Genomic DNA, 10,583 nt, shown 5'->3' with positions numbered 1-10,583 from the left:
TTTATGTGATTAAAGATATTTGACTCTGGTTCTTATTTAAGATGTGCTGGTATAAAATCTGCATTGATGTTTCCAGTCTAGTTATCTTTTTACATCAAGGCATGCAGCCTCCTTGTGTCATACAGCTTACCACAGTGTTTTTTCTTTGTCAGCAAGAATTCTGTTAAATCAACACAAACTACGTTCTTTCAATAAACAAAAGCAGTTACTTTGTGATGATACAGACTTAGTGACATTTGAAATAAGTAAATTAAAAGACTTTCATTTTGGAAATGATGTGTAAAAATACATAAACAGGAATTCTGCATAGATGATTCTGTTTTTTCTCTTTCATTTCTCTCTCTCAAAAAAAGTCATTTCAGACAAAACTGATGAGAAAAAAGTTTTTCAGAAAAATTTTCAGCTGTTAAGAAGTTCATGTAAACTCTGCAAAAATGGTGAATAAACTGGTTATTAGTTTTATTTGTATTATTTCATTATCTACTATACTTTGGTAATCTCAGAAAACAACCACTAGAAATGAGCTCAGTGTGTTAATACTATGGGATGCAACATTTGTGTATTCAGTAAATACTCTCCTTTGTGTTTATCCCAAGTTACAAATAACCAGTTCTTGATTCAAATGCTGTAGTTTTAGAACAACATCACAGATATTTTTCAGTTTTAAATACATTGTTTCAGCCTAATATAATTTCCCAGCCATAAAATGTGTTTCTCTGAAATCTAATATCAAAGGAAAGGTTGATGATGTTAAACTCCTGAACAAACAGATGCAGTTTTCTTGTTTTGGTGTTTGTCTCTTTTCAAGTTCGATCAGGTCAAACAAAGAATGAACTTGTCCCCAACATGTTTAAATGAAATGTGTTCAGTCTGATATTCAGTTCAGTCACATTACATTTTAATTATATTCTACCAGTTTACTACATATGTCAACTCCAGGAACCTCATATAATCAGGTTAAGAACAGTGAAACCCAACAAATCCAAAGTTTCCTCTTTCTCCAAAGAGGAGAGGTGCATCATGGGAAGTCACCCAGCAGTCTAGATTTATAGCACCTTCCTTTAGTCAGAGATGCAGACATAGCTATGTACTAAAGTCTTCTGTAAACATGCAGTATCTGTCATCTTCTGACTAAAGCCCATTTAAATTAGCAGTGCATCCTGCTCCTCCACGCTCCTTAACATCCTTCCTGTTCCTCCACTCATGGCTGTTGGTCGTCTCTGGGTGTCGTCGTCTCGTGGCCTCGGTCCCTCTGTCCTTCTGTCCTTCTGTCCCTCTGTCCCTCGGTCCCTCTGTCCTTCTGTCCCTCTGTCCTTCTGTCCTTCTGTCCCTCTGTCCCTCTGTCCCTCTGTCCTTCTGTCCTTCTGTCCCTCTGTCCCTCTGTCCTTCTGTCCCTCTGTCCCTCTGTCCTTCTGTCCCTCTGTCCTTCTGTCCCTCTGTCCTTCTGTCCTTCTGTCCTTCTGTCCCTCTGTCCCTCTGTCCTTCTGTCCCTCTGTCCCTCTGTCCTTCTGTCCTTCTGTCCTTCTGTCCCTCTGTCCCTCTGTCCTTCTGTCCTTCTGTCCTTCTGTCCCTCTGTCCCTCTGTCCTTCTGTCCTTCTGTCCTTCTGTCCCTCTGTCCCTCTGTCCTTCTGTCCCTCTGTCCTTCTGTCCCTCTGTCCCTCTGTCCCTCTGTCCTTCTGTCCCTCTGTCCCTCTGTCCTTCTGTCCCTCTGTCCCTCTGTCCTTCTGTCCCTCTGTCCCTCTGTCCCTCTGTCCTTCTGTCCCTCTGTCCCTCTGTCCTTCTGTCCTTCTGTCCCTCTGTCCTTCTGTCCTTCTGTCCCTCTGTCCCTCTGTCCTTCTGTCCTTCATGTGCTGACTGGGAAATCTGAGTCAGCTACATGAAGAGGTCTAATCTTGATAATATCTGGCTGAATGTAACCTGATCTGCAATGTCATAAATAATCGTGAACAAAAGTTTACATTCACTTGTAAAGACCTTGAAACACATGCATCTTTGTCACAAATAACAATCATACATTTTGGTTCATTCAAAGATATATTATAGGTCTTCTGGAACGATGACAAAATCTGCTGGGTCAAAAATATACATACAGCTACTTGAATTATCAGTTCTAGTGATGTAGAAAGCTGTGGGAATCAATTGAAAGTGCCATGGCCTCTTAAATTTTCATGAGTGATTATGACTGACTACAGCTGCTTCCCCGAGTCAACTTAATTACAACCCATTTGATAGACTCAAAGTCGAAGGAGCAGAGTACAGATATGAAACAACAAATCTCGACTTCAACAAGTGAGGAAAGTCACTTGGAGCCATTTCAAAGATGTTTCAGATTACAAAATCAACTGTGCAATCAGTTGTTTGCAAGTATAACAAACTGAGGTAAAAACAAAATGGGCAAAGGAACACTGAATCCAAAATTAGAATTGCTGTATGTATATTTTTGACTCAGCAGACTTAGCCATATCAGTGAAAACCCCAAAATGCCCGATTGCTTTTTGTGATGCGTGTGTTTCAGTCATTCCATTCTAGAAAATTAAGAGTTGTAGGAGTCATGGGAAACTCAAGGCTGTCATGATCTACATTGTCTTTCAGAGTGTATGTAAACTTCTGTTCACAGCTGTGCTCCTGTACTGTACAGGCATTACTGAAGACATTCAGCATTTTATCCACAACAGAAGGGACACAGAGTAAGGAAGGGAAAAAGGTTCCTCCATCATACAGAATTATGCTAATGTGTGCCATGCTTTATGCATGAATTCAAGTTCACATTTCTCAAGAGAAGTCTCTACTTAAAATCATGTTAATTATACTTTTGGACTTCATATTTTTCAAAGGAAATAAGATCATCTGTCCTGCTGCAGATCTATGTGCATTTAGCAAGGTAGGTTTGCTATTCCAGGTGCACCATTTAGCATCCTAAGTGACACTGTGTTGCTAAATGCATTGCAACTTATAACTTTCTGTCTGGAAACAAAGTCAACAATGTTATAATGCAATATGCATTTCTACTTTGATTTTGGCATTTTTAGTTCGATTAGATCATGTTTAGGTGCACAAAATCATTTTTAAAAATCCAATTTGAAATTTTAATTCACATCAAGCAACAGTTCATACAACGTTGCCTAATATGGTGCCAGACTACGTCAGACAGCTGATAGATAATATGACATCATCCGCAGCATGGGGCAACACTATTACAGCTACAATATATGGTGTTAATGAAGTGCAAATGAAAAGCAATCTGGTGAAGTCCTCTGATGAAAGCAGCATGTGCACACAGAAATATCGAGGTATAAAGCAAACATGCTAAGAATAACCTGTGATCATGGGAGCAATAAACAAAATTATCATACTGCAGTTATCAGCACAGTCAAAACGACTTTATGCACTCTGAAGTGCAGGATTCTGAGGATGATCCTGAGGTCCTGCATGGATTTCAAGGACCTCTGCATCTCCAATCCTCTCTGCAAAGAGACACTCCAGTCAGATTCCTATAGGGACAGCACTTTTACATTTGCCACCTGCTCTACTCTGAAAAGAATGGAAACTCATTATGCAATCAGCAGTTGTTTTGTGAATGTTTAGTTCTTACTTGCACTAGATCAGAAAAGTGCTCTTTTTCTGCAGCTACATATTATCATAGATACAGATCATTGAATCAATGACATACTGTATAATGCAAAAGAGGCAGCATTTTGTCTACATTGTACATTATTATCCATGCAGATACGATACAGACAGATATTGCGCAGTGAGAAAGACTGCAGGACCACTGCTCTGACTGTTTTGTGATTATTGTGAAACTGCATAGTCTACACCCTTTAAGAAAAAAAATACAATGGACAAATCAATCAAGAAAATTTGACAGGAAGACAATGAACATTTCAAAAGAGGAGCTGGCTGAAGGATTTTATTGATTCTCAGGGTTTCCTCTGGTTTCATCAAAAAGATTGATGCTAAAAAACGTCAAACTTAAAATTGATTGTATCGTATAAGACAGAGCGATGTTACTTAATCCAAGGATGCACATAAGAGGCAACTGCATAAAAAAATACTCAATCATGGCAATAAAAGAAGGAGCAAAAAATGTTGTGTTCATAATAAACAGCAAACTGAGGCACACAAGGAACAGAGGAAGTGTTGAGTTACCTGGTTTGTCATCGCCGGAATTCGGATTCGCTTTGTATGAGCTGTGGAGGAAAATAAACAAGATTAAAGATGTCAAACTTGAAATATTTGCCAGCAGAGAAAACTGACGAAAATGTGAGTCATCGCTCTGACCTCGTTCTCCAGGGTTTTCTCCACGGCTGGTCAAATGATGGACTGTACGCTGGTGGAGATGCACCTGGATGAAAAGCCTGGAGCTGCTGGAAGGTTCGCTGGTTACGACGGCCTGAGAGGTCGACGGCGTCCAGAGCTCGTCTGAGCATCCCCATCACAAGGTCCTTCTCTGAGGGTGTGTTGAATCACATAACACCAGCAGAAGAGTTATCACAGTAATACAGGAAAATATAAGCTTTCAGTGGTTCACTCAGAGAGCTCTATGAGTTGCAGTAATTCAATACAGAACAGAAAACCTTTTTAACTGGAGTCCTTAAATGCATTCATCATTAAAAAAAATATTTCAGTATCAATAATTAGCACAGATGAGGTTCATATTCACAAGATGCACCAAAAAGAAGAAGAAGAAAGTGGGCACAGCTTTTTTTAATCGATTCAAGGCAATATTATACGGCCGTGGCTCACCAAGTGAATTAAAAGCCAAAGAATTATAATAAGAGAGATCCATTACTATGAGCTATAATGCCACTGGTACCACATCTGATTGACAAGTTTCTGAGATCTCTGTTGTCAATAAGATCAGTCATTACCTAAAAAAGTATTGCACACAATCAGTCGCATGTTAAATGCCCTGTAGTGAATAATCAGCGCTGTGCAGAAAGTAATGTCCCTCTTTTGCTGGATTTAAGAGCATTGCCTCTGGGCTGTGGTTGACACGACCTACCAACTACTCAATTTTCATACTTTGAGAGAGATATGTATTGATAAGAATCTATTTTTAACAATATCTAAGAATGACTATTTCAGTTTGGATTGCAGCCGTCTGCAGAGGACATTTACAATGGAGTTATGGGTATTTCTAGATGCTTTTGTAAATTATTAACTACTATCTATTATTATTTACTATTATTATTAACTATCAGTGGTCTGCAGGAGGCAAAGTAAAAAATAAAACAGTCTGATTATTTTCTTTATGGTATAATTCAGGCACATGGCCACAAGTGATGCAAGACACTGAATGAAGAGCCATGAATAACATATAGAAGCGTATGTGGCAATATAATAAGTAGAGAAGAGAAAACATTAAATAGGAAATCTATTCAATAAATTGACAACAGAAGGCTATTAAGCATGTTAGACTGAAGAACAGGGTACAGTAATGAGCATTAGTGTAAAATTTGAGCCACAAAACAGATTTTTATCCATTTTGCATTTTCAACGTGACCAAATAACTGCCAAAAATATGTATGCTGTGGGCCTACAAACCCCTCTATTGATATAAATTAATTGTCACTAATGTTTAATGTGCCATTTGATAAATCTTGAGTGTGTGGGAAAAGTGCACAGTGTCAGACTGTATAAGTCAGTCTGGAAACTACAAATTTATAACGAAGCTGCAGGTGATACTTCTTTGAACCCTAATTTTATAATTTATGCTGTTTTTATATATTTGAACTCATACAATGTTCAAATAATTTAATGAAACTGACTAAACATTAAGAATTGATATGTATAGGGCATTTAGAGTGTAATTATGGGTATTTGTCCATAGTTTTATTAACTTGTCTGTCATAACTGGGGTGAACATCAGATTCTCTACAGCAGTCGGCAGGTGACACAGTAAAAATTCTGATTCTTTTTTGACCGTATAAAGCAAAACCTTAACCACACCAGTTTGCAAAACATCTGATGAATAACCTTTAGTAAGCTATATGCCGATAGAAACTTAAAAAGGAATTAAATTGCAGTATTCATTAAAGAATTGATATTAGAAAAATATTTAGCATGTAAAACCCAAAGCCAGTGTACAGAAATGTCTTTTTTTAAATGTAAAGTAGGGCAAGATCTGAGCAGCAAACTCATTCTGACCATTTGCCAACCATCTGAGAAATGCCTAGTTGATATAAATTCACTGCCATTGGCTTGTAATGTGTCATATATTATACCATTTGTGGGTGGAAGCAGACTTTGAAAGGCTCCTGCAATAGAAAGCATTAGTCTGGAGACTCCAAATGTAAGTGAGAGTTGGTGGTATTTATAACTTGGCTGTCCATGTGGAATGACGTGTTTTACCTCTTTGGCCTGCAAGCAGAAGCCACTGCTGCACTGTGGACAGCGAGTCTGTCTGCAGGATCTGACAGAGCAGCTCCAAAACCTGACACCAGAGCAGCAGACCATCACAGCATTAGCTCACAATCCACAAAAACTTCACAACTTACATCAAGCGCCTCATTAATCTCCCGTGGTTCTCTGTGACAAAGCTGCGTCGAAGGCTATTTTTTAACAAGTGTAACTTTAGACCAAAAGCTTTGCTCTCTGAATTATTTCTGTGACTTTGGAAATCTGCTTTTAAACCCTTCTTTACTGAGATAAAATATTACTTAGCTGTGCTTCATTTCAACGCCAAACTACCCCAAAATGCCACTTTTTGACGATTACAAAGGAACTCAAGATGAGTGGAGCTGTGAGTCACCGTGAGTTCTTGATCCTGGAAGGGTTGAGGATACTTTAGGTGCTGGGAATGAAATCTGTGCAGGTAAGACTTGCTGGATGGAGGGATGATTCTCCCAGTATCAGCTGAATACTGAGTCTTTTGGTGCACAAATTCATCCTCAGGTTGGTCCTGGAATATATCGATACATGCATCCAGTTTAATATCTACAGGGGCTAGGAGGAGCCATACATAGAACACTGCCATGCTAGCAGCTTGATTCTTTTGTTTTGTCAAGCACTTTATAGCTAGAATTGGGCAAACTGTATACAATGTTTCTGCATGCCAAAAGCTTCTTTTGCCATATTACAATTAAAAATTCCACTTCAGGTGATCTCTACTGCTAGAAAAGGGCATATTATACTATTATACTGAAATTTTAGTGCAAAGAGGTATGTTGTAGCTTCAGGCAAAAACAGTAGCTAGGCAAAAAGTGTGTCGTTATCTGGATAACAGCAATATACATACCTCATTTTTTCCCAATTGTGCTCGAAAAGACAGATTGACTTTTGCAACAAGTTCTTTAAGTTCATCCCTCCAGGCTTCTGAAAACAGTGCTGCGAAATAAATATGGGAAATGACTCTCATTATTCTAAATCTAAATTACATTCTTTCATGGCTCAGCTTCAGAAAAATAATGAGAAAATTTAGGTGCCCTGTACGCACTTAAACCTCACCTGATTTGTTATTGTTTCCGCTGACTGCATGGAGGTTTTGAGTGAGTGGGAAGGTAAAAGCGGGCCCGGGTGATTTCCTGAGGACGTGGCTCTTGAGAAGTGGATGAGGAAATAATGATGAGGTGACACACCAGTCATCTCGTACCATGCAAATTGGCCTGCCATTGAGTCCTGTGGATGGGAGAGCAGCTTGGTAATGACTATGCAAACAGAAGATAAAGTACTTCAGAAGTAAGGGACAATCAAACCTGTACCCTGAAGAACTACAGCCATTAGATTCCCTGCTGAGACTAAATGCAGCAACTTCACGGCCACATCAAGGAGAAAAGTGACTCTTCTACCAATAAAGCAGTCGTCTCTTTCATGGAAGATATTGGTAATACAGGTGCCCAAAGAGCAGGCCATGAAATATTTCATTTGAAGTGTATGTAACTTGTGAATTATTACTAATCTCAGGCATGGACGCTGTCAGGGTGAATGGTCTCATTTATCTTGTTATTTAATGGATTTTCAAATCATCACCACCTGAAAATGTGGGTGTGAGACTTTCCAGTGGTAGAAATTTTACGCAAAGCCTCAAAGTGCTTGGCAGCTGCAAAGAGAAAACCCTACTTGGGGGAATCAGAATAAGCTGCACATGCAAAATTATCACATGAACATATTAACAGAACAGTTTTTAATGTAATAGGAAGCTGTTCAAGCAGCATGAATTGTCTTAGCATCTGCTAACAAGTCTAAAAGCTCATCTCTGTCCATCAACTTTACATGTTTAGAATTTTTCTCCCAGAAAGTAATCCCTGCATATAATGGCTCAGAAGTAAGTATACCCTGTTGCTTCTTCTAGAATGTGCCAATCTATGAAATCCCTGCGTTTTTTTGCACCCACCCACCCACAGCCACTCACTGCAGCCCAAGCACTGCAGCTCACCTACAACTCAGCTTGAACACCACAAAACTACTCTGCACTACATAATGGCAAGTAGTAATACTGGAGTAAATTTATCCATACATGTTTGACCAAGAAATTGAGGATTGGTTCCTTAGGTTTGTTCTGTATGAGACTCTGGAAGCCTAATCTTTCCAGAGATTCTGTGATTTTAGGATGGAAATGCTCAGCCATGGTGTCGACTGCTAATTTAATTCATGATTTGCCTTCCAGCATATACACAACACTATAGACATGTTTACAAGGTAAAAAGCTTGATTTCCAATGCAATTTTGAAAACAATTGTGAACATTTTTATATAACAATGCATGGTATCCCTGATCTTTCCTGTAGCTTCACCAGAAGACTGAAATTTTGGGTTGTTATTGAAAAGGAGCTTATACATGTGTTTAATAAGGAAGATCTGTTCCCTCATGAATATGAGCTTTTCCTGCTGCATTAGTCTTTCCATCAATTCCATTTTCCCATGCAGCCAAAACACTTCACTCTCAATCTTGATGTCTCTGCTCCCATCCAATAATCTATCCACGACTCAATCAGGCTGCAGATTCTTTTAAATCATTGCAGTTCTGTCACTCTTTCTCCCAGCTGCTGAACGTTTTATCCTCCTCCTCTCCATCTGCACATTATCACAGCTAGTTGTTGTTTTGTCTGTCACTCTATGCACTCCTGAAATCACTTCAATATTTGATGTATTTTTCAGCTGTTAAGTGTTTTATGCAACTGGTTTACTTTCATCTTACAAAGCCATTGGGCCAAATAGACTGTTCTCTATTTTTTGAGGTTTTTGACCATTGTTGCAAAACTAATTATCCTGCCGTCAGCTTCAGCTGTGCTTTGTTTTTAGTATTTACATGCAGGCCATGTTAGCATTTAGCTCAAAACACTGCTGTTTTGTTTAGTAGAACAGATTGAAAATCAGCAAGCCTGAGTCAAAACAGGACAAAAGGTACTTTTTGTCATGATTAAAACAATCTGCAAATGATATCTTGATATAAACATGTCCACAAAACATTAGTGTTTCATTTTTACTTTTTTATGTAAGATTTGTTTTTGTGCTTCTTTCTTTTTTTTTAATGAATCAAAAATGATGAAAATAATGACAATAAATAGAAATTTAAATCATGTTCCAAACCTCTCTGAACAAAGAAGGAAATCAAGGTTCAGCTTGAATCAGATGCTGTTTCTAAGCTTGTTTATTAAACTTTCAGTCGATGCTGATCTACGAAAGAAACCATAAAGTGCATTTTTGGTTGTTAACCAAACCAATTAGTCAATATGAAATCAATAATCAATCAATAGATGCTAAAGTGCTCAGGGAGACTGCAGTGTCAGGTGAAAATTCTCTACAGTTCCCTCTGAATGGAAACGCAGGCAGGTGTCAGAAATAATCTGTTTTTTAATTTGTGTTGAATAGAGAGTCAATTATGGTGATCAATAATTGCTCATTTCTCCATCCAGTAATGATCATGATAATGAGTGGTAACAATTAAACACAGCTCTAAAAAATGCATATAATTATTTGAAAGTTGTTTAGAGGAAAGGAAAGGAAAGGAAAGGAAAGGAAAGGAAAGGAAAGGAAAGGAAAGGAAAGGAAAGGAAAGGAAAGGAAAGGAAAGGAAAGGAAAGGAAAGGAGTTAGTTTAGAGACCTTGTTCTGCCTACCTTGAATATGTGTCACCTGGTGTGGATGAGGGTTGTGCCGGGAGAAGAATGAGTGGTGACTCAAGGCCCCAAAGCGTGGGCTGCTTTTTGTCAGTGTCTTGGTAAATTCAGTGTTGAATGGGTCTTGATTTATTTGATTGTGGCTCCTTTCTCCTGTCGTTCCCTGGGAGTCTGGTGCTGTAAACGTATCTGAGTGATGAATGGTAGTTTTGTCTAAATCAGAAGGAGAAAGAAGAAGTGAAAAGCTCTTTTGATATGATGTGACAGAAACACCAAAACCTTATTATAGTAGTAGTTTTTTGTTTCAAAGTTGCTAAAAACTAAACACCTGAGAACTTATCAACTACCCTGGTGCACACAACTCTGACTTCATGAACTAAACTTCAAGAACAAGTAATGTGTGTTTTGTGTCTGATTGGAAAGAAATGCATCAGGTAAACACATTTTGAGAAAATAAGATTGAAGGACCACTTTACCTCTGAAAATAGGGTGCAGCTCCAAACTTCTGGTACTCAATGTTTGTG

The 10,583-nt window shown here is 38.5% G+C and overlaps 1 protein-coding gene across 1 annotated transcript; it reads right to left on the bottom strand.

Moving 5' to 3' along the window:
• Positions 1-1,687: 1,687 nt before the first annotated feature.
• LOC118470683 (protein TBATA-like) lies at positions 1,688-10,583 on the bottom strand. The gene is made up of 8 exons (XM_055004325.1): positions 10,536-10,583; positions 10,060-10,272; positions 7,450-7,620; positions 7,241-7,329; positions 6,755-6,904; positions 6,355-6,436; positions 4,282-4,450; positions 1,688-4,190 (listed from the first exon to the last, which is right to left on the bottom strand). Exons 3-8 carry the CDS (start codon positions 7,595-7,597, stop codon positions 3,911-3,913), a joined length of 918 nt encoding a protein of 305 aa, XP_054860300.1. The 5' UTR covers positions 7,598-7,620; positions 10,060-10,272; positions 10,536-10,583; the 3' UTR covers positions 1,688-3,910.

This window comes from Amphiprion ocellaris, chromosome 18 (genome assembly GCF_022539595.1).
Source record: "Amphiprion ocellaris isolate individual 3 ecotype Okinawa chromosome 18, ASM2253959v1, whole genome shotgun sequence".
Taxonomy (NCBI): Eukaryota; Metazoa; Chordata; class Actinopteri; family Pomacentridae; genus Amphiprion; species Amphiprion ocellaris.
The sequence above is the reverse complement of the archived record's forward strand: the minus strand, read 5'-3'. Positions and strand labels throughout refer to the sequence as shown.

What these genes read in the sequence shown, in the direction of transcription:
- LOC118470683 (XM_055004325.1), bottom strand. Translation starts at nt 7,597, where the DNA reads ATGGTACGAGATGACTGGTGTGTCACCTCATCATTATTTCCTCATCCA. An exon ending in CGGAAACAATAACAAATCAG is followed by an intron (nt 7,330 to 7,449) that starts GTGAGGTTTAAG and finishes TTTATTTCGCAG; the next exon opens with CACTGTTTTCAGAAGCCTGG. An exon ending in TCCAGGATCAAGAACTCACG is followed by an intron (nt 6,437 to 6,754) that starts GTGACTCACAGC and finishes CTCTGGTGTCAG; the next exon opens with GTTTTGGAGCTGCTCTGTCA.